At 45.7% G+C, this 24,179-nt stretch overlaps 1 protein-coding gene across 2 annotated transcripts; it reads left to right on the forward strand.

Annotated features, from left to right (window-relative positions):
* The first annotated feature begins 336 nt into the window (after nt 1-336).
* pgm2l1 (phosphoglucomutase 2-like 1) lies at nt 337-24,164 on the forward strand. 2 transcript variants are annotated; one of them, XM_041994921.1, is made up of 14 exons: nt 337-801; nt 10,162-10,360; nt 11,235-11,341; nt 16,204-16,288; nt 16,717-16,800; nt 17,198-17,394; nt 20,101-20,290; nt 20,368-20,465; nt 20,580-20,760; nt 21,553-21,646; nt 21,738-21,867; nt 21,944-22,133; nt 22,962-23,095; nt 23,175-24,164. In XM_041994921.1, the coding sequence occupies exons 2-14, from the start codon at nt 10,274-10,276 to the stop codon at nt 23,275-23,277; spliced, it is 1,680 nt and encodes a 559-aa protein (XP_041850855.1). In that variant the 5' UTR covers nt 337-801; nt 10,162-10,273; the 3' UTR covers nt 23,278-24,164. The 2 variants fall into 2 exon arrangements, with proteins under 2 accessions (XP_041850855.1, XP_041850854.1); XM_041994920.1 differs by having other exon boundaries at nt 10,193-10,360.
* Nucleotides 24,165-24,179: the final 15 nt, after the last annotated feature.

Below are 24,179 nucleotides of genomic sequence, written 5' to 3' on the forward strand. Positions count from 1 at the left end.
ATTTCCCATCACAACATATAAGGCCATCATTAACAGTTTGATTTACTCATTAGTTAAATAAACCGATGAGTTTATATTTTGTCTTATTTTAATGATGTGCTCCAATTGAAAATGTTGGACAATATGATGTATTATGGTTTGATTGGGAAAAATTAAATAATCGCTTTTAAACCGGATTGGACGAAACTTGACCGGAAGTCAGAGTTTAGATTAAGATTTTATTATTTTAATTTTTTTAAATGGGAATTTAAATTATTTTGACATGTAAATATTTCCATTAAAAAGCACAGCATTGAAAATGTTAACGTTATATATATTTTTTTTATTATTATTATTTTATACCATTTCTGACCGGAAGCAGTTTGACGTCACGCGCGACATGTTGCTTACTAACTTTAACGGATAATATTCCGGTAACATGAAGCTCGTTCCATTGTTAACTTGGAGAAATCTTCTCCGCTAGTCCCCAGCTAGCTGCTGCTGTGTCCCGGTTCTCTTTCCCGGTAGCTACGGTTAACTTTAGCCTCTGTGTGACGAGGTTCCGGCGGACAGCCGGTCGGCCAGTTCACGCGTAGCCAGGCGGTGCGTGTGAGGTCCGGTAGTCGCAGCGGCTGAAGGTGGCGATCAAACCCCTCCAGCTGTTAGCTACCGGCTCATGGCCCCCCGCTAGCCAGCCTGGTCCTGTCTGCTAGCATGGAGAACGACGCAGCTAACGGGGACCTGAACGCCAACCTGAGGTGGCAGAGCACCGGCGACCCGCGGCTGGACAAGGCGGTTCACCAGTGGCTAACCTGGGACCGGGTGAGTTGTTACCGTCGTTTTTTTAGTAATGAATCAGTTTCCAGCTCCGGTTGAGCTGCTCTCACCACCTGAAGACCAGAGACGACAGTTATCCCAGACGTCCCTGATAAATATAACGTTTTAACAAGACGCTGCACGTGACAAAGACTTTGCATAGAAACTGGGTCAAACTTCTCATTTTCATCTCGATTCAGGCTTCTTGAAACAAACGTTTCATCACAGGTGTATTTTCCTGTTGGTAATCTGTGATTTTGCGTGTTTATTTCCATGACTTGGTGGCTGGTGGGCAGGTCTGGCGGAGCCCTGGTTGGACATAAAGATGAAATTATTCCAGAACCAGAGCCGCTGGACTAAAACTGACCACACCAGGTCCATTCTGGAAACCTGCCTGGAAATGGTCCCCATTGTTAGTACTTTTGTTTATATCCGGGTAAACATATGATGGGGGTTGTGAATGGTAGATGTGAGCCTGGTGGCCGGAGCGCTGCTGGCTTCCTGGGTGATGCAGATTAACAATGTGGGTCATCAGCTCCTTAAACAGCAGCGTGACGCAGCAGGCCTGTTCTGTATAGGAAGCACATCCCCATCCTCATTTAAACTGTCTGATCAACAGCTGGGCCTTCCAGTTGATCACCCGAGTGACGTCATGTTTATACCCACCATCCAACAACCAGGTAGCAGAGCTGCTGCAGGCTGATAAACATCGGCATGAAATCAGCTGGAAACAAATAGAACTCTAATCCAGGGCTGCCTGCTGAGAAAGAAGAAGAGAAACACCAATGAACAATAACGTCAGATGTTTCTACATGGAGAGTAAAGAGAGCGGAGAGGAGCCCGGTGCATCGTGGGACGTCCCCCCGCCTCGGCCTCTAGCAGCAGGACTAAAGGATGGATCAGGGTCACCAATCCCAATATAAACCAGTGTGTAACAGCTTTTAATCCCAATATAAACCAGTCTGTAACAGCTTTTAATCCCAGTATAAACCAGTCTCTAACAGATTTTAATCCCAGTATAAACCAGTCTCTAACAGATTTTAATCCCAGTATAAACCAGTCTGTAACAGATTTTAATCCCAGTATAAACCAGTCTGTAGCAGCTTTTAATCCCAGTATAAACCAGTCTGTAGCAGCTTTTAATCCCAGTATAAACCAGTCTGTAGCATCTTTTAATCCCAGTATAAACCAGTCTCTAACAGATTTTAATCCCAGTATAAACCAGTCTCTAACAGAGTTTAATCCCAGTATAAACCAGTCTCTAACAGATTTTAATCCCAGTATAAACCAGTCTGTAACAGATTTTAATCCCAGTATAAACCAGTCTGTAACAGCTTTCAATCCCAGTATAAACCAGTCTGTAACAGCTTTTAATCCCAGTATAAACCAGTGTGTAACAGCTTTTAATCCCAGTATAAACCAGTGTGTAACAGCTTTTAATCCCAGTATAAACCAGTGTGTAACAGCTTTTAATCCCAGTATAAACCAGTCTCTAACAGATTTTAATCCCAGTATAAACCAATCTCTAACAGATTTTAATCCCAGTATAAACCAGTGTGTAACAGCTTTTAATCCCAGTATAAACCAGTCTGTAGCAGCTTTTAATCCCAGTATAAACCAGTCTCTAACAGATTTTAATCCCAGTATAAACCAGTCTGTAACAGATTTTAATCCCAGTATAAACCAGTCTGTAACAGATTTTAATCCCAGTATAAACCAGTCTGTAACAGCTTTTAATCCCAGTATAAACCAGTGTGTAACAGCTTTTAATCCCAGTATAAACCAGTATGTAACAGCTTTTAATCCCAGTATAAACCAGTGTGTAACAGCTTTTAATCCCAGTATAAACCAGTATGTAACAGCTTTTAATCCCAGTATAAACCAGTGTGTAACAGCTTTTAATCCCAGTATAAACCAGTATGTAACAGATTTTAATCCCAGTATAAACCAGTCTGTAACAGCTTTTAATCCCAGTATAAACCAGTATGTAACAGCTTTTAATCCCAGTATAAACCAGTGTGTAACAGCTTTTAATCCCAGTATAAACCAGTATGTAACAGATTTTAATCCCAGTATAAACCAGTCTGTAACAGCTTTTAATCCCAGTATAAACCAGTATGTAACAGATTTTAATCCCAGTATAAACCAGTCTGTAACAGATTTTAATCCCAGTATAAACCAGTCTGTAACAGCTTTTAATCCCAGTATAAACCAGTATGTAACAGCTTTTAATCCCAGTATAAACCAGTCTGTAACAGCTTTTAATCCCAGTATGAACCAGTCTGTAGCAGCTTTTAATCCCAATATAAACCAGTGTGTAGCAGCTTTTAATCCCAGTATAAACCAGTCTGTAACAGCTTTTAATCCCATTATAAACCAGTCTGTAACAGCTTTTAATCCCAGTATAAACCAGTCTGTAACAGCTTTTAATCCCAGTATAAACCAGTCTGTAGAAGCTTTTAATCCCAGTATTAACCAGTCTGTAACAGCTTTTAATCCCAGTATAAACCAGTGTGTAACAGCTTTTAATCCCAGTGTAAACCAGTCTGTAACAGCTTTTAATCCCAGTATAAACCAGTGTGTAACAGCTTTTAATCCCAGTATAAACCAGTCTGTAGCAGCTTTTAATCCCAGTATAAACCAGTCTGTAACAGCTTTTAATCCCAGTATAAACCAGTCTGTAACAACTTTTAATCCCAGTATAAACCAGTCTGTAGCAGCTTTTAATCCCAGTATAAACCAGTTTGTATCAGCTTTTAATCCCAGTATAAACCAGTCTGTAACAGGTTTTAATCCCAGTATAAACCAGTCTGTAGCAGCGTTTAATCCCAGTATAAACCAGTCTGTAGCAGCTTTTAATCCCAGTATAAACCAGTTTGTATCAGCTTTTAATCCCAGTATAAACCAGTGTGTAACAGGTTTTAATCCCAGCATAAAGCAGTCTGTAGCTGCTTTTAATCCCAGTATAAACCAGTCTGTAGCAGCGTTTAATCCCAGTATAAACCAGTCTGTAGCAGCTTTTAATCCCAGTATAAACCAGTCTGTAGCAGCTTTTAATCCCAGTATAAACCAGTCTTTAGCAGCGTTTAATCCCAGTATAAACCAGTCTGTAGCAGCTTTTAATCCCAGTATAAACCAGTCTGTAGTAGCTTTTAATCCCAGTATAAACCAGTCTGTAGCAGCTTTTAATCCAAGTATAAACCAGTCTGTAGCAGCTTTTAATCCCAGTATAAACCAGTCTGTAACAGGTTTTAATCCCAGCATAAACCAGTCTGTAGCAGCTTTTAATCCCAGTATAAACCAGTCTGTAACAGGTTTTAATCCCAGCATAAACCAGTCTGTAACAGCTTTTAATCCCAGTATAAACCAGTCTGTAGCAGCTTTTAATCCCAGTATAAACCAGTCTGTAACAGGTTTTAATCCCAGCATAAACCAGTCTGTAGCAGCTTTTAATCCCAGTATAAACCAGTCTGTAACAGGTTTTAATCCCAGCATAAACCAGTCTGTAGCAGCTTTTAATCCCAGTATAAACCAGTCTGTAGAAACTTTTAATCCCAGTATAAACCAGTCTGTAGCAGCGTTTAATCCCAGTATAAACCAGTCTGTAGCAGCTTTTAATCCCAGTATAAACCAGTTTGTATCAGCTTTTAATCCCAGTATAAACCAGTGTGTAACAGGTTTTAATCCCAGCATAAACCAGTCTGTAGCTGCTTTTAATCCCAGTATAAACCAGTCTGTAGCAGCGTTTAATCCCAGTATAAACCAGTCTGTAGCAGCTTTTAATCCCAGTATAAACCAGTCTGTAGTAGCTTTTAATCCCAGTATAAACCAGTCTTTAGCAGCGTTTAATCCCAGTATAAACCAGTCTGTAGCAGCTTTTAATCCCAGTATAAACCAGTCTGTAGTAGCTTTTAATCCCAGTATAAACCAGTTTGTAACAGGTTTTAATCCCAGCATAAACCAGTCTGTAACAGCTTTTAATCCCAGTATAAACCAGTCTGTAGCAGCTTTTAAACCCAGTATAAACCAGTCTGTAACAGGTTTTAATCCCAGCATAAACCAGTCTGTAGCAGCTTTTAATCCCAGTATAAACCAGTCTGTAACAGGTTTTAATCCCAGCATAAACCAGTCTGTAACAGCTTTTAATCCCAGTATAAACCAGTCTGTAGCAGCTTTTAATCCCAGTATAAACCAGTCTGTAACAGGTTTTAATCCCAGCATAAACCAGTCTGTAGCAGCTTTTAATCCCAGTATAAACCAGTCTGTAACAGGTTTTAATCCCAGCATAAACCAGTCTGTAGCAGCTTTTAATCCCAGTATAAACCAGTCTGTAACAGGTTTTAATCCCAGCATAAACCAGTCTGTAGCAGCTTTTAATCCCAGTATAAACCAGTCTGTAGAAGCTTTTAATCCCAGTATAAACCAGTCTGTAGCAGCGTTTAATCCCAGTATAAACCAGTCTGTAGCAGCTTTTAATCCCAGTATAAACCAGTTTGTATCAGCTTTTAATCCCAGTATAAACCAGTGTGTAACAGGTTTTAATCCCAGCATAAACCAGTCTGTAGCTGCTTTTAATCCCAGTATAAACCAGTCTGTAGCAGCGTTTAATCCCAGTATAAACCAGTCTGTAGCAGCTTTTAATCCCAGTATAAACCAGTCTGTAGTAGCTTTTAATCCCAGTATAAACCAGTCTTTAGCAGCGTTTAATCCCAGTATAAACCAGTCTGTAGCAGCTTTTAATCCCAGTATAAACCAGTCTGTAGTAGCGTTTAATCCCAGTATAAACCAGTCTGTAGCAGCTTTTAATCCCAGTATAAACCAGTCTGTAGTAGCTTTTAATCCCAGTATAAACCAGTCTTTAGCAGCGTTTAATCCCAGTATAAACCAGTCTGTAGCAGCTTTTAATCCCAGTATAAACCAGTCTGTAGTAGCTTTTAATCCCAGTATAAACCAGTCTTTAGCAGCTTTTAATCCAAGTATAAACCAGTCTGTAGCAGCTTTTAATCCCAGTATAAACCAGTCTGTAACAGGTTTTAATCCCAGCATAAACCAGTCTGTAACAGCTTTTAATCCCAGTATAAACCAGTCTGTAGCAGCTTTTAATCCCAGTATAAACCAGTCTGTAACAGGTTTTAATCCCAGCATAAACCAGTCTGTAACAGCTTTTAATCCCAGTATAAACCAGTCTGTAGCAGCTTTTAATCCCAGTATAAACCAGTCTGTAACAGGTTTTAATCCCAGCATAAACCAGTCTGTAGCAGCTTTTAATCCCAGTATAAACCAGTCTGTAACAGGTTTTAATCCCAGCATAAACCAGTCTGTAGCAGCTTTTAATCCCAGTATAAACCAGTCTGTAGAAGCTTTTAATCCCAGTATAAACCAGTCTGTAACAGGTTTTAATCCCAGCATAAACCAGTCTGTAACAGCTTTTAATCCCAGTATAAACCAGTCTGTAGCAGCTTTTAATCCCAGTATAAACCAGTGTGTAACAGGTTTTAATCCCAGCATAAACCAGTCTGTAACAGCTTTTAATCCCAGTATAAACCAGTCTGTAGCAGCTTTTAATCCCAGTATAAACCAGTCTGTAACAGGTTTTAATCCCAGCATAAACCAGTCTGTAACAGCTTTTAATCCCAGTATAAACCAGTCTGTAACAGGTTTTAATCCCAGCATAAACCAGTGTGTAGCAGCTTTTAATCCCAGTATAAACCAGTCTGGAACAGGTTTTAATCCCAGCATAAACCAGTGTGTAACAGCTTTTAATCCCAGTATAAACCAGTCTGTAGCAGCTTTTAATCCCAGTATAAACCAGTCTGTAGAAGCTTTTAATCCCAGTATAAACCAGTATGTAGCAGCTTTTAATCCCAGTATAAACCAGTCTGGAACAGGTTTTAATCCCAGCATAAACCAGTCTGTAACAGCTTTTAATCCCAGTATAAACCAGTCTGTAGCAGCTTTTAATCCCAGTATAAACCAGTCTGTAACAGGTTTTAATCCCAGCATAAACCAGTCTGTAGCAGCTTTTAATCCCAGTATAAACCAGTCTGTAACAGGTTTTAATCCCAGCATAAACCAGACTGTAGCAGCTTTTAATCCCAGTATAAACCAGTCTGTAGAAGCTTTTAATCCCAGTATAAACCAGTCTGTAACAGGTTTTAATCCCAGTATAAACCAGTCTGTAGAAGCTTTTAATCCCAGTATAAACCAGTCTGTAACAGGTTTTAATCCCAGCATAAACCAGTCTGTAACAGCTTTTAATCCCAGTATAAACCAGTCTGTAGCAGCTTTTAATCCCAGTATAAACCAGTGTGTAACAGGTTTTAATCCCAGCATAAACCAGTCTGTAACAGCTTTTAATCCCAGTATAAACCAGTCTGTAGCAGCTTTTAATCCCAGTATAAACCAGTCTGTAACAGGTTTTAATCCCAGCATAAACCAGTCTGTAACAGCTTTTAATCCCAGTATAAACCAGTCTGTAGCAGCTTTTAATCCCAGTATAAACCAGTCTGTAACAGGTTTTAATCCCAGCATAAACCAGTGTGTAGCAGCTTTTAATCCCAGTATAAACCAGTCTGGAACAGGTTTTAATCCCAGCATAAACCAGTCTGTAGCAGCTTTTAATCCCAGTATAAACCAGTCTGTAGAAGCTTTTAATCCCAGTATAAACCAGTATGTAGCAGCTTTTAATCCCAGTATAAACCAGTCTGTAGCAGCTTTTAATCCCAGTATAAACCAGTGTGTAGCAGCTGTCAGACTGGGAGGTAAAATGATGTAAAATGAATGTATGAATAGATGTAGCAGCATAAAGGTCGACCAGAAGAAGAAAGCAGAATTTATTACTAACAGAACTTTGTAGAAATAACACACAGACCAACAGTGACCAAACCTTTTCTCATCTCATCGTTCTCTCAAGTCTTGGCTTTCAGGAGAAAAAATATTGTTATTGAAACAAACACACAACAGAAACTATTTCCATGTTTCCACTTTTTCCTCATTTCCAGTTATTCCTGCTACTATTTACCTGCTATCCTCACTAAACCAACTCCAGCTCAGCTGCTTTGTGGCGCCACCGTGCATCAGAAACATCTTCTTGGCTTTATTCCAGCCATAGAGGAGCATTATTTTTCTTCTTTTCACACACACATAGAACTTTCTGCTCACTGGTTGATCTTTGGCTGCTCCTGATTGGACGTTACCGTCAATCTAAGCTCTCTGATTGGTGGAAAGTCTGACAGGAAGTGGCTTCATCATCATGTCCAGGTCTAAATAGAGGTCTCTTAGCAACATAGTAGTGATGGTGATGTTTTTATGATGAAATGTGATAAATAATGCTGTTATCATGGATCATTGTGGATTTACCAGATAGAGTCTCTGAATAAAACTACATTTAGTGGCTGGATTGTAAACCTCCTGGACGGATAGAAATGCTGGAAAACTTCTGTAAATCAGCTAAAGGGTAAAATATCCATCATATTTCAGGATTTTAGGGATCAATGATCCAGATAATAAACCAGTTCTTTATTAATCTGACGTTGGGCTTCAACCACAGATTATTTAATGAATATTGTGAACTCTACTTTAATCCAGAGATTGAGTCTAATTTCTTGTTGACTAACAGAGAAAACCTCCTCACCAATCAGCTGTGCTGCAGAAAACCAGCTGTTTTTTCTGTATCGCGTCCACATGATGGCGCCAACGCTTCGGTTCAGTTTGCTGCTTCTTCTTAAACCAGCGATAAAAGAGACAGAATGTTTTATTCTGGAATATATTCCTGAGTCTGAAATCCAGCCGCTGCAGGCAGAGCTGAGTGGATCTAAAAGGTCACGACTGCCATCAACCTCCATGACCTCATCTGTAAATGTCAGCACCCAGGAAAAGATCCCCTCAGTTCACATTTCTATCTTTATCCTGCAGGGAAAGAAACACAATAAAACCACCATCTCACCTGTTAGGTTGACCGGAAATGCCGGCATGGATCAGATTCCTCTGTTACGGTTTTACCTCCTGACACCAGCTAATCATCTATCATCTAAATCCTTTACAGAGCAGGACATAATCAGTCTGGGTAGGTTATCAGGTCATTTCCACACTATCTAGAGGCAAATATTATTCACAGATCAGCTGATAATTGTCCACAAATGGACATGCCAGCAGGTTTAGTCCAGATCAGACCACAGATCTCAAACTGTCCAGGTCAGAACAAGTCCAGTCAGACTGAACCAGTACGGCTTGTTGGGAAGGTTGCAGGAGACAAAAGAACATGGCAGCACGGCTTAGGTTAGCAAAGCTGCATCTGGACAGACTTCTGGAACCAGGTCCTCTGGACAGACTAGACCAAGTGGACATGTTTGGTCAGAAAGAGGACACGTCTGGGTGAAAGTGACATTTGGTCACATTTGGTGGACCCTGCTGGACGGTGGGCGGTGGCTAAATGGTGGACCAATCTGCAGCCTACGCGCTGATCTGCAGCCTACGCGCCGATCTGCGGCTTACGTGCCGATCTGCGGCCTACGTGCCGATCTGCGGCTTACGTATCGGTCTGCGGCCTACGTGCCGGCCTGCAGCCTACACGCCGATCTGCGGCCTACGTGCCGGTCTGCGGCCTACGTGCCGGTCTGCGGCCTACGCGCCGGTCTGCGGCCTACGCGCCGGTCTGCGGCCTACGTGCCGGTTTGCGACCTACGTGCCGGTCTGCGGCCTATGTACCGACCTGAGGTCTACGTGGATTTAATCACACGTTGTCCAGACCCAGCTCAGCTTCTGATTGGTTGGAGAGCAAAGCTGCGCTCATCTCACATCATTGGTGGATGAATTCAACGTGACAACCGACCACATTAGCGACGTTAACTTGTAAAATAGTCTTTTTATTTTATTTTATTTTTTTCTTCTTTTTCCAGCTCTGCGGGATGCAGCACTGTGCCGGGATACTTGAAGCTCTGAGATTCAAATCCGTTCCCAAAGCTGCTGAATGAAACAGCAGCTTCACTGGCTGGTGATAAACCCGATGGTCCCACCTTGTGGAGCTTTTCAACCACGGGCTGACCTGCCCAGCAGCACCACATCCACTGCGCAGGTTTTCCACGTAGACGGTGGTGAAAACGCTCCGGGTGGCTGATCCTCGCGGGCCTCCGCGTGGCGCGGCGTTAGCACATGACATCACTAACAGCATAGAATTACACTACATAGATCTGCGCCTATGGATCCGGCCCGTCGTCACCTGTTGTACGAATTTCTTCAATATCGGTACTGATAACAGTATCCCTAGTCCTGATGAAATGGTCAGAGTTTCCGATCAGAATCAGAACTTTCAGGAAGAAGTCAGGATCTGTTTCAAACCTCCGTCTGAACTTTGTGTTTACTGACCAGGAATCAAGACGTTTCCCCTCCTGTCCTGCAGAACCAGTGGACCCGGGCTCAAGTGCGCTCTCTGGTGGCGGCGGGTCGTCTGGATGATCTGAGGTCCAGACTCTGCAGCAGGATGAGCTTCGGTACGGCCGGACTCAGAGCACCGATGGGAGCCGGATTCAGCCGGATCAACGACCTCACCATCATCCAGTCAACACAGGTAACAGACCAGCTGCAACACCAGTATGATCAAGTCCAGACCCGTTAAGGTCCACTTCCCCTAAATCCTCTTCATAGAAATAAGCAGTTTTTTAGAAGTTCTCTAAAATCCAAACCAAACAGAAACATGTGAAGGTGCTGAGGTTCAGACATTTTCCTCCTTCCATGTCTTTTATTTTTACGTTTATCACACCTGAACGTTCAGCCTCGCTCCTGATACGTTCCGGAAAACCCGAAGTAAAACTTGATGATGAAGAGGATCCAAACCAACCTGCTTCTGCCTGAAAGTTAACCCCCATGGATAAACGGGAATGACCCGGATTATTCAGAAGTTGAGTTCACATTCAGACCAGGTCTCCGTCAGACCTCCAGACCCTAGAAATCATTGAAACAGAACCCGTCTGGCACGATGAAGGCAGAACATCGTCATCGATCCTGAAGAACCGATGAAGTGTTGTGGCTGGAGAGGCTTCAGGTCTCTAGTAGAACCAGAACCTCCTTCAGGCCTTCAGACCTGCTAGTTGATCCTGATAGAAGACTGAAGGTTGGAGCCAATCAGCTGCATAGTTCCTCTCCGTCTGCTTCTAAAGCTCTTCTCATTGGTTTAGTCTGATTTAATGACGTCACAGAAACAGGAGACGTCGTGTTGGACGTCTTCTCCCTTCATCACTGAAATAATCCACCCAGCTTTACCTGACAGAACCAGTCAGAACTGGTCAGAACCAGTCAGTACTGATGGGAATTGGTCAGAACTGGTCAAAACTCCAGTCCAGATGGTATCCTGGTACTCTGTGGATTCAGGGCAGGGATCTTCAGGTGTCTCCGTCTTGTAGGTGTAATCCAGCTAGACCTTCAGTGTCTTTCCTCTCTTTCAGGGTCTGTACTCGTACCTGTGCAGGTATTTTGCCGACTTCAGCAGCAGAGGGGTGGTTGTTGGCTTCGACACCAGAGGACAGGAGGAGAGTAGCTGCAGCAGTCAGAGGTGAGTCTGCAGCATCAGGACCGAGTCCAGGTCGTCTTTTAGCCCGAGGGTTGCCGGTTCGATCCTCGGCCAAGTCGAGTTCATGTCGAGGTGTCCTTTAGCAAGACATGAACCCCTACTTGCTCCTGATGGGTCCTGGTTGAGCTCCTTGCATGGCAGCTTCCGCCATCAGTGTGTGAATGTGTGTGTGATGTAAAGCACTTTGGGTACCATTCCAGCTAAAGCGCTGTATAAATACAGACCATTTACCAGTTGTCACCACCGTCATGACGTCGGGGTCCATCACCTGTGTAACAGGGTTTAAATGTGTTTAAATGTTTTAGATCTTTCATCACCATTTGGTGTCGCTCTCAGGATAAATTATTAATACTTTATAGATAATAAACTTATAAAATTTGGTGGTTTCTTTATAGCTGATAAACTTAAAGTTCCCGTATTATTCAAAATCCACTTTCTAAAGGTTTTCTAACAGTCTTGTGTGTCCTCAGCTTGTGTATGAGGCTCAAAACTGAGAAAATTCTGTCCCGTCTCTCACCGGCTTGCTCCACTTTTTAGCAAATGTGACCTCGAACAGGTGAGTCTGAGATCTTTCCCTTTGTGACCTCATGAAGGGAAATAACTACTTACCCCGGTAGAGAATACTGTCATTTACCTGCTGCCCGGCTAGCTGAGCCTGCCCTCTAAAATCACAGAGTGGGCGGCAGCGAAAGGCGGACCCTCTATCAGAGAGGGACCCACGAACATGTAAAGGTTCAGACTCAGAAACATCCCGTTCTCCGTAGAACCACAAGAGCCTCATCTGGAACGGCTGGGATGAAGGACCAAGGCAGGATTGGGGTAAAACATTTTGCTGGACCTCTGACACCTGAATGAAGTTGCTGAAAAAATGCGCACAATGTGAAAGCAGGTGCAGGCTTATTGGACTCCGTCAGTCCAGGAGAGACGAGAATGGAGGAACATTTTGTCATTAAACCAGCAGCGGTCAGAGTCCACAGACGTTAAACCAGCAGCGGTCAGAGTCCACAGACGTTAAACCAGCAGCGGTCAGAGTCCACAAACGTTAAACCAGCAGCGGTCAGAGTCCACAGACGTTAAACCAGCAGCGGTCAGAGTCCACAGACGTTAAACCAGCAGCGGTCAGAGTCCACAGACGTTAAACCAGCAGCGGTCAGAGTCCACAAACGTTAAACCAGCAGCGGTCAGAGTCCACAGACGTTAAACCAGCAGCGGTCAGGGTCCACAGACGTTAAACCAGCAGCGGTCAGGGTCCACAGACGTTAAACCAGCAGCGGTCAGGGTCCACAGACGTTAAACCAGCAGCGGTCAGAGTCCACAAACGTTAAACCAGCAGCGGTCATGGTCCACAGAGGTTAAACCAGCAGCGGTCAGGGTCCACAGACGTTAAACCAGCAGCGGTCAGAGTCCATCCATCCATCCATTTTTTTCTGCTTATCCAGAGTCGGGTCACGGGGGCAGCTGCCTAAGCAGGGAAACCCAGACTTCCCTCTCCCTGGCCACATTCACCAGCTCATCCGGAGGGATCCCGAGGCATTCCCAGGCCAGCCGAGAGATGTAGTCCGTCCAGCGTGTCCTGGGTCTTCCCCGGGGCCTCTTTCCGGTGGGACGTGCCCGGAACACCTCACCAGGGAGGCGTCCAGGAGGTGAACTCCTCCACTTGGGGCAGGGCCCTATCGCAGATCCGGAGAGAGCACTCCACCCTTTTCCGGCTGAGGACCATGGTCTTGGACTTGGAGGTGCTGATTCTCATCCCAGCTGCTTCACACTCGGCTGCGAATCGCTCCAGTGAGAGCTGAAGATCACGGCCCGATGAAGCCAACAGAACCACGTCATCCGCAAAGAGCAGAGACCCAATCCTGAGGCCACTGAACCAGATCCCCTCAACACCTCGGCTGCAACTAGAAATTCTGTCCATAAAAGTTATGAACAGAATCGGTGACAAAGGTCAGCCTTGGTGGAGTCCAACCTGCACTGGAAACGATTCTGATTTACTGCCGGCAATGTGGACCAAGCTCTGACACCGGTCGTACAGGGACCGGACAGCTCGTACAAGCGAGTCCGGCACTCCATACTCCCGGAGTACCCCCCACAAGAGTACCCAGGAAACACGGTTGAATGCCTTCTTCAAGTCCACAAAACAGATGTAGACTGGTTGGGCAAACTCCCATGCCCCCTCAAAGACCCCAAAGAAGGTGTAGAGCTGGTCCACTGTTCCACGACCGGGACGAAAACCACACTGCTCCTCCTCAATCCGAGGTTCGACTATCCGACGGACTCTCCTCTCCAGCACCCCTGAATAGACCTTACCGGGGAGGCTGAGGAGTGTGATCCCCCTGTAGTTGGAGCACACCCTCCGGTCCCCCTTTTTGAAGAGGGGGACCACCACCCTAGTCTGCCAGTCCAGGGGACTGTCCTTGATGTCCACGCGATGCTGCAGAGGCGTGTCAACAAAGACAGCCCTACAGCATCCAGAGCTTTAAGGAACTCTGGGCAGACCTCATCCACCCCTGGGGCCTTGCCACCGAGGAACTTTTTACCACCTCAGCGATCTCAGCCCCAAAGATGGGAGAGCCAGCACCAGATACCCCAGACTCTGCTTCCTCATCAGAAGACGTGTTGGTGGGATTGAGAAGGTCTTCGAAGTATTCCCTCCACCGCCTCACAACGTCTCGAGTCGAGGTCAGCAGTCCCCCATCCCCACTGTACACAGTGTTGACGGAGCACTGCTTTCCCCTCCTGAGCCACCGGATGGTGGACCAGAATCTCCTCAAAGCCGTCCAGAGGTCATTCTCCATGGCCTCTCCAAACTCCTCCCATGCCCGAGCTTTTGCCTTAGCGACCGCCGAAGCTGCGCTCCACTTAGCCCGCCGATACTCATCAGCTGCCTCTGGAGTCCCACAGGCCAAAAAGGCCCAATAGGACTCTTTCTTCAGCTTGACGGCATCCCTTACTGCCGGTGTCCACCAACGAGTTCGGGGGTTACCGCCACAACAGGCACCGACGACCTTACGGCCACAGCTGCGGCTGGCCGCCTCGACAATAGACTCACGGAACACGTTCCATTCGGACTCAATGTCCCCCGCCTCACCCAGGACATGGTTGAAGCTCTGCCGGAGATGGGAGTTGAAACTCTTTCTGACAGGGGACTCTGCCAGACGTTCCCAGCAGACCCTCACACCAAGCTTGGGTCTGCCAGGCCTGACCGGCATCCTCCCCCACCATCTGAGCTAACTCACCACCAGGTGGTGATCAGTTGACAGCTCCGCCCCTCTCTTCACCCGAGTGTCCAGGACATGCGGCCGCAAGTCCGACGACACGACTACAAAGTCCATCATCGAACTGCAGCCTAGAGTGTCCTGGTGCCAAGTGCACATGTGGACACTCTTATGTCTGAACAAGGTGTTCGTTATGGACAGTCCATGACGAGCACAGAAGTCCAACAACAAAACACCACTCAGATTCAGTTTAGGGGGGCTGTTCCTCCTAATCACGCCCCTCCAGGTCTCGCTGTCATTGCCCACGTGAGCATTGTAGTCCCCCAGCAGAACGAGGGAGTTCCCGGAAGGAGTCCACAGACGTTAAACCAGCAGCGGTCAGAGTCCACAGACGTTAAACCAGCAGCGGTCAGAGTCCACAAACGTTAAACCAGCAGCGGTCAGAGTCCACAAACGTTAAACCAGCAGCGGTCAGAGTCCACAAACGTTAAACCAGCAGCGGTCAGAGTCCACAGACGTTAAACCAGCAGCGGTCAGAGTCCACAAACGTTAAACCAGCAGCGGTCAGAGTCCGCAGACGTTAAACCAGCAGCGGTCAGAGTCCACAGACGTTAAACCAGCAGCGGTCAGCGTCCACAGACGTTAAACCAGCAGCGGTCAGGGTCCACAAACGTTAAACCAGCAGCGGTCAGGGTCCACAAACGTTAAACCAGCAGCGGTCAGAGTCCACAGACGTTAAACCAGCAGTGGTCAGAGTCCACAGACGTTAAACCAGCAGCGGTCAGAGTCCACAGACGTTAAACCAGCAGCGGTCAGGGTCCACAGACGTTAAACCAGCAGCGGTCAGAGTCCACAAACGTTAAATCTCCGTCCTTCAAACGTCACCATGGACATGCCAGTATCTTTATGAGATGTCACATCAACATCATGTTACATTTAATTTTAAATAAGTCGTCGTCTGTCTTTCTGTCTTGATTACTTACATACTTGATACAGAGTGAATGGAAAACATTATAAAAACATTTAGGATAAACTTACTTGTTGACACACATGTAATGATCAGAGTGAATGGTGGATAATATTTCTATAATAAAAACGATGTAGGAAACGATCTGGGGACTTTGACTGAAACAAAATGTTGCATCATCCTCTGGACACACACCAGCTGTAAGAGCTGCACCCGCCCTCTGAAATGTGTGTGTCTCGTAACACAACGTTAACCAACCATCTCCCTTCCCTCCACTGATCAGGTCTAATACAACAGCTGACTGACCGAGCTGCAGGTTCTGTGTCAGAGCTGGTTACCTTGGCAACGCGTCACAACAAAATAGTCCACTCAGCCGCTTCCTGTGGAAAACTTACGATTTTAATGGTTAAAAAAAAAATTAAGGCATAAATAATTTATTTAATTTTTTCTTTCGTAAGTGACCATGGTATAAGCGGGATGAGGCTTTGCGTCGGATGGTTCACACCTCCGCATCGTCCATTAATTTATGATCGTCGGGCATTATTCTTTATATACATACACACATATATATATATGTGTGTGTGTGTGTGTGTATACACGGTTTGTCTAGCCAAGTGGAAGCAGATTATCCAGGAAGTGTGTTTCTGTCCATTGTGTTTCAGGCTGGCGAAGTTGTCGACCGCGGTGATGCTCAGCAGAGACATTCCCGTCCATCTCTTCTCCACATTTGTCCCGACTCCATACGTGGTGAGGAGGTCTTCATGCACCACTTCCAGACCACTGATGGAATTTCTGACTATTTTCAGACATGAACAAACTGCTGTAGCTCTGCTATAAAAACAGAATAAAGATCTGAAGTACTGAACAATGAGCCTGTTTGCATGCACACCATCAGTCCAATCATCATTGAATGTCTGTAGTAATCAGATTATTCCATTCATCATAAAGACGGCATAATCTGATTATGAGAAATCAGGATAACACACCTAGATTTCTCCCCTGACCACGGCCTCTGATATTAGCAATTAACACTAAGACCACAGGCTCATTCATGTTCAACATGTGTCTGGAAAACAACAGGAATATACATCAATACGTACGGTTTATTGAATATTTTTACAATAAAACGGTGCTGTATTTCTGAAGTCAGAATCATCCTGTTTGTCGTTTTGCAGCCTTATGCTGTGAGGAAACTGGGAGCAGCAGCTGGAGTGATGATCACCGCTTCACATAATCCCAAAGAGGACAATGGATACAAGGTGAGAGAAGAGACGAAGGAGACAGACGGTAAAACCACATTGAGATGAGATAAAAAAATTCAGATTATCAATCAGAAACTGGACTCAGAACCAGTTGAAGGACCAAACAGCCTTTTCTGTTGTTTTTATTTGACAAAACAAGTCAAAGAAATGACGTCTGGATGTTTTTGTCACATGACTGATCACATGTCGGACATTAAGAGAAGCCAAAGTTCCTCTAGAACTCATGAACATGTTCCTCTGGTTCTGTTTGGGTCTGTTCCTCTGGGTTTCCATTAACAGACATTCATTCTGACAGGCTATCTGAATCAGTCCTGATGTACACAAATTCTACTTCCTCAAACATTTACTTTGCTTCCTTCAAGCCATCTGAACACCTGCTCTCACCTGTCTACAGGTGTATTGGTGTAACGGTGCTCAGATTGCCTCGCCTCATGACAAGGAGATCCTGCGTTGTATAGAGGAGCAGCTGGAGCCCTGGAGCGCCTCTTGCTGGGACGAGGAGCTAGTGGACCGATGCTCCCTGAGGACCGACCCCCTGACCCAGATCAACAGCTGCTACATGGACGAACTCGGCTGCCTCTGCTTCCACAGGTACCCCATATTCCTGATCCCACCCACCAACATCTCAACATGCGATGACATCACGACATGCTGTGTAGTAATGACATTTGGTGACACGAGTTGTTGTGATGACATGTGGTCACATGTCATGCAGGGTCCGAAATTAACTCGCCAGCCGCGAAATGCGAATAAATTTTTCATGTGGTGAGTAAACCTCAGAGGGCTATCCGCCAAATGGCGAGTAAATGTTTGTACCGAATCAGTCATGTTTTTCAATCTTCCTTTTGGTGGATTTCTTCTTCATGTTCCTCTGCTGTCTGCATGTATGAATGACGCGCACGTACACAAACACACACTGATGCAAACACTCGCACGTGATACACATACGCGCGGTGACTGTAGGCGGTAACACACATACGCGCGGTAACTGTAGGCGGTAACACACATACGCGCGGTGACTGTAGGCGGTAACACACATACGCTCGCCGACTGTAGGCGGTAACACACATACGCGCGGTGACTGTAGGCATTAACACGCATACGCGCGGTGACTGTAGACGGTAACACGCATACGTGCGGTGACTGTAGGCGGTAACACACATACGCTCGCCGACTGTAGGCGGTAACACGCATACGCGCGGTGACTGTAGGCGGTAACACGCATACGCGCGGTGACTGTAGGCGGTAACACAGGTACACGCGGTGACTGTAGGCGGTAACACACGTACGCGCGGTGACTGTAGGCGTGACTGTAGGCGGTAACACACGTACGCGCGGCGACTGTAGGCGGTAACACACGTACGCGCGTCGATTGTAGGCGGTAACACACATACGCGCGGCGACTGTAGGCGGTAACACACATACGCGCGGTGACTGTAGGCGTTAACACGCATACGAGCGGTGACTGTAGGCGTTAACACACGTACGCGCGGTGACTGTAGGCGTGACTGTAGGCAGTAACACACATACGCTCGCCGACTGTAGGCGGTAACACACGTACGCGCGGCGACTGTAGGCGGTAAGACGCATACGCGCGGTGACTGTAGGCGGTAACACACGTACGCGCGGTGACTGTAGGCGTGACTGTAGGCGGTAACACACATATGCGCGGCGACTGTAGGCGGGAACACACGTACGCGCGGTGACTGTAGGAGGTAACACGTGTACGCGCCGTGACTGTAGGCGGTAACACGTGTACGCGCCGTGACTGTAGGCGGTAACACGCATACGCGCGGTGACTGTAGGCGGTAACACACGTACGCGCGGCGACTGTAGGGGTGACTGTAGGCGGTAACAGGCATACGCGCGGTGACTGTAGGCGGTAACACACGTATGCGCCGCGACTGTAGGCGGTAACACACGTACGCGCAGCGACTGTACGCGGTAACACACGTACGCGCAGCGACTGTAGGCGGTAACACACGTACGCGCGGCGATTGTAGGCGGTAACACACATACGCGCGGCGACTGTAGGCGGTAACACACATACGCGCGGTGACTGTAGGCGTTAACACACATGCGAGCGGTGACTGTAGGCGGTAACACGCGTACGCGCGGTGACTGTAGGCGGTAACACGTACGCGCGGTGACTGTAGGCGTGACTGTAGGCGGTAACACATGTACGCGCGGCGACTGTAGGCGGTAACACACGTACGCGCGGCGACTGTAGGCAGTAACACACATACGCGCGGTGACTGTAGGCTGTAACACACACACGCGTGCTGACTGTAAGCGGTAACACACATACGCGCGGTGACTGTAGGCGGTAACACACCTGCGCGTGCCGCGCTGTCAGCAGCACTCTGTTGGACTCGATGTTAGCCTGTTAGCTTAGCTTAGCCTGTTAGCTTAGCTTAGCCTGTTAGCTTAGCTTAGCTGTTTACAACCTGAAGGGTGACGACAGCTGCATAACGAGCGTGACTCCACGAGACTACAAACAGCTTGTCAACTGATTAACTTATCAATACAGTAATAATATTACTTATTATTATTGTATTGATCAGTTATTAAGTTCATTATTATTATAAATCAGCTTTTATGATTAATTATAAGCTATTTATATTCAATTTTACTGATTTGTCATGAATCAGATCAGTTAGCTTTAAATTTATTTATTATCAATTTTTGTTCAGTTTATTTTTTAAACAATAAAATAAAAAGCAAAAATCAGGGCGTATGATCCCACCAAGGCTGTAATGCTGGGGTATGAGGACTGTTAGGGGCAGGAGGCCAGACGAAGAGCCGAGAGGAACTAGTCTGATCAGGTTTTAGTTCATGAATTCAGACATTAACACTTTATCAAATAAACCATTTTTCTTGTTGCCTTTGTTTAATGTTGCTGTGACTTCCGGTTTGTATACAACACAACACATTATTATAGAAAATAACGTGTGTGTAGAAGTGTGTGTGTGTCTCGGGTCTCTGAGAGGGTGTTCAGATGTCCTTGTCCTTCCAAGATGGTGGTGCGTGTATACGCAGCAACCCGTGCTCCACTCTTGTTAGCAGCTACACATTGAAAACGACTGAAAATATGTATTACTTCTAGTTTTGTTAGTTATTAATTTTTAACATTGTGAATTTGTGGCTGCTGTAGAGACAGAGAAGCTGCCAAACAGAATTTCCTAGTATTCATGTACAACGACAATAAAGCGTCGTGATCTGATGATGTGACAACATGTCATGATGTGATGAGACGTGTCAGGACATGATGACGTGTTGACACGTCGTTTGTTTCAGGGATCTGAACAGCAGCTGTCCGTTGAAGTTTGTCCACTCATCCTTCCATGGAGTTGGACACTCCTTTGTCCAGCAGGCCTTCCGGGTGTTCGGCTTCGCTCCACCGATCCCGGTCCCTGAGCAGAAAGACCCTGACCCGAACTTCTCCTCGGTCCGCTGTCCAAACCCAGAGGAAGGAGAATCTGTGCTGGTAGGATGAATCCGCAGCGGTTAAAAAAATTCAGTGTTTGTGTTCAGATCTGGATCCGTTTTTTTTCCGTGGTCCAGAAGCTGTCTCTGGTCCTGGCAGAGCGGGAAAACGCTCCCATCGTTCTGGCCACGGATCCCGACGCCGACCGTTTGGCTGTGGCAGAGAAATCTGACGGGTACGTGATGTTTGCTCAAAGGAACTTCAGAGGACAGAGGGCCGGTGAGACCAGCGCCTGCATGGGGCTGTTTACTTGTTGCAGGTGTGTTGACCTGTGTTCACTCTGCTGCAGGTGTGGTTGGAAGGTGTTCACAGGTAACGAGCTGGCGGCTCTGCTGGGTTGGTGGATGTTCTTTAACTGGAAGCAGAACCATCCAGAACCGGCCGACACTCAGACCGTCTACATGTTGGCCACCACGGTGTCGTCCAAGATCCTGCAGGCACTGGCTCGCATCGAGGGTTTCCACTTCGAGGTCAGAGTCTGTTCCATTCGGCCCGTTGTAGAGATGTGACGTTCATGAACGAATCGATTCTTTTGAACGACTCTTTTAACCGATTCACAGCTGTTAGCCGTTCTTTTTATATACAAATTTTTGACACTGCCTTCATCAAATCAAATCAAACTTTATTTATAAGAGCTTTTCATGCCATAGGCAACACAAAGTTATTTACATGATTAAAAACACTCAATGAAATCTTCCACACAGTCACGCGCACACACGTGTACACACACACGCCAAGCCCAACCCCCCTTCCAGCTAAAAATGACTGAATGAATAAATAAATGAATAAGTAAATAAGAAGTAGTTTGAGTAAAATGAATATAAAATAAATAACATGTGACATCATAGAAGTCTGATGTCCAACGTTTATGTGAAGCATCGATGGACAGAGAGTTTTGTTCGGAAACAAATACTGTGAGTTCTATCAAAAACATTTACTAGAATTTACACAGACAGCTCAGGTTTGTCCTTTTTTATCTATATTTTCCTATAATTAATCTTGTAAAGTAGATTATATTTAGGTACATATTTTCATTGTTTGTCATTCTTATATATGGTGAAATTTTGTGAAATTTTGTGAGAAATTGTGAGAACGAGCCAGTTTTTTTTTAAAGGAACGGCTCCTCAAGATCCGGCTCTGTAGCCCGTTGACCTCTAACCGGTCCTCGCCAGAAACACCGTCATCAGTGGTTCTAATCCTCTGCTGAAAGGATCCTGTTACCATGGTGATGACAGTAATGATCTGTTGTCTCTTCCCAACAGGAAACTCTTCCTGGATTTAAATGGGTCGGGAACAGAATCCACACACTTTCCAAATCTGGGAACAGAGTAATATTTTCCTTTGAGGAGTCTATCGGTAACGTTTCCTGTCTTTCTCCAACCAGCTTTGTCTTTCAACTGATTCAGAAGCAGAAGCGAGACCGATCACCTTAAACACCTGTCTGCAGGGTTCCTGTGCGGCAGCATGGTCCTGGACAAGGATGGAGTCAGCGCCGCCGTGGTCGTGGCAGAAATGGCGGCGTACCTCCACAACAGGAGCCTGAGTCTGAACCAGCAGCTGCACAACATCTACGAGACGTAAGCTGCCGCAGGCCGATCAGTAGTGATCAGTAAATGATGAATGAATCCGATTTTGTTCACTTCCTGTTTCCAGGTACGGTTACCACCTGTCGAAGACCTCCTACGTCATCTGTAATGACCCCCCCACCATCCAGAAGATCTTCGGACGCATCAGAAACTTCGATGGTCAGGGTTCGTACCCGAAGACCTGCGGCGGCGTGCGCATCCTCCATGTCAGAGACGTTACCACGGGATACGACAGCAGCCAGCCTGACTTCAGATCTGTAAGCTGATTCGATCATTCACCACTGATGGATAGAGCCGATCAATACTGATTCAATTACATCAATAGAAAAATACATGTCGATTGATTGGAGGGGCTTTAATCAATTAATATGTCAGTACCTGTTTACCTGTATTCCTATATTAAACCTGTGTACCAGTTTACCTGCGAACCAGTTTACCTGCGAACCTGTGTACCAGTTTACCTGTGTACCTGTTTACCTGTGTACCGGTTTACCTGTGTACCGGTTTACCTGTGTAGCTGTGTACCGGTTTACCTCTAAACCTGTGTACCTGTTTACCTGTGTACCAGTTTACCTGCGAACCTGTGTACCAGTTTACCTGTGTACCGGTTTACCTGTGTACCAGTTTACCTCTAAACTTGTGTACCGGTTTACCTGTGTACCGGTTTACCTGCAAACCTGTGTACCTGTTTACCTGTGTACCGGTTTACCTGTGTACCTGTAAACCTGTGTACCGGTTTACCTGTGTACCTGCGAACCTGTGTACCAGTTTACCTGTGTACCGGTTTACCTGTGTAGCTGTGTACCGGTTTACCTCTAACCCTGTGTACCTGTTTACCTGTGTACCAGTTTACCTCTAAACTTGTGTACCGGTTTACCTGTGTACCTGTAAACCTGTGTACCAGTTTACCTGTGTACCGGTTTACCTCTAAACTTGTGTACCGGTTTACCTGTGTACCGGTTTACCTCTAAACTTGTGTACCGGTTTACCTGTGTACCGGTTTACCTGTGTACCTGTAAACCTGTGTACCGGTTTACCTGTGTACCGGTTTACCTGCGAACCTGTGTACCGGTTTACCTGTGCAGGTGCTTCCCGTGTCCCGGAGCAGTCAGATGATCACCTTCTCGCTGCAGAATGGCATCGTCGCTACGCTGCGGACCAGTGGCACCGAACCAAAGATCAAATATTACACCGAGTTCTGTGCCGCGCCGGGAAGCAGGTCAGCTGACATTTCTCCTCGTACGTATGACATCATCACATGGGGCGGGGCTGTTGTGACGTCAGGTTTCTTTCCACAGTGACCAATCTGGGCTGGGGGAGGAGCTCCAGAAAGTGACGGCTGCTCTGCTGGATGACTTCCTGGAACCCGAGAAGAACAACCTGATTCGGCGCTTAGTTTAGCTCCGCCTCCTGCTTCCTGTTGATGACATCACATCCTGTCACAGTTGCTGTGATCTGCAGTCTTTCAAAGACAATTGATTAGTTATTAGATTCAGTGATGTCTTGTGTAAATATTCACTGCAGCAAAGCATGATGGGTAAGAAACCACGCAACAGCTTCTGACACCTGATTGGTCGTCAGGCGCAGTTACAGGAATTATTGATTATTAATTTCTCTGTGGGAGTTTATTGACAACCAAACTGATTTAATTAATCTGATTTTATTTCCCAAAGTTTTATTTTCCTTTTTAAAATCGTTCACTTCACCGTTTAGACTTCAGGAGTTTGTTGTTTCCTGTTAAACGTATTGACTGATTATTGATTCTTGATCAGCTTTAAACCTGAAACCAAAGAAAGTTTCAAACCGGCAGAGACTTGTGGAAACATGAGCTGTAGTTAAACAAGTGTGACAGCAGTGCATTCTGGGAGTCAGAGTCTCCGTTTCAGTTGCTGGAAAAACGAAACATTTTCTGAGTTTTCCAGACGTCGAATCCCCTCGAATCTTTTCACCAGGTTTTTATCTTCTTGATGAACTTCTGCAGAAAGTTCCAGAACCTGACAGAACTGGAACTGGACCGGTTCTGTCGGGTTCTGGAACTTTCCGCAGAAGTTCAGGCGTTTGTCTTAATGTTTATTTATTTTTCTACCAGATAAAGAGAGAGATGACAAACTGCTGCTGCATGTTATGGTAATGATCTGGGTCTGTTGGCCCGGTTCAGTTATGTTGGCCTGGTTTGGTTCCGTTGGCCCAGTTTAGTGCCCTGATGATGGAATTTTGTGTTTTCTGAAATAAAACCTGAAACTAAAATGTTTGTTTTTCTTCATGAAAACTTTATGTTGAGGTTTAAAAACAGGAAGTGATGT

This window comes from Melanotaenia boesemani, chromosome 9 (assembly GCF_017639745.1).
Source record: "Melanotaenia boesemani isolate fMelBoe1 chromosome 9, fMelBoe1.pri, whole genome shotgun sequence".
Taxonomy (NCBI): Eukaryota; Metazoa; Chordata; class Actinopteri; order Atheriniformes; family Melanotaeniidae; genus Melanotaenia; species Melanotaenia boesemani.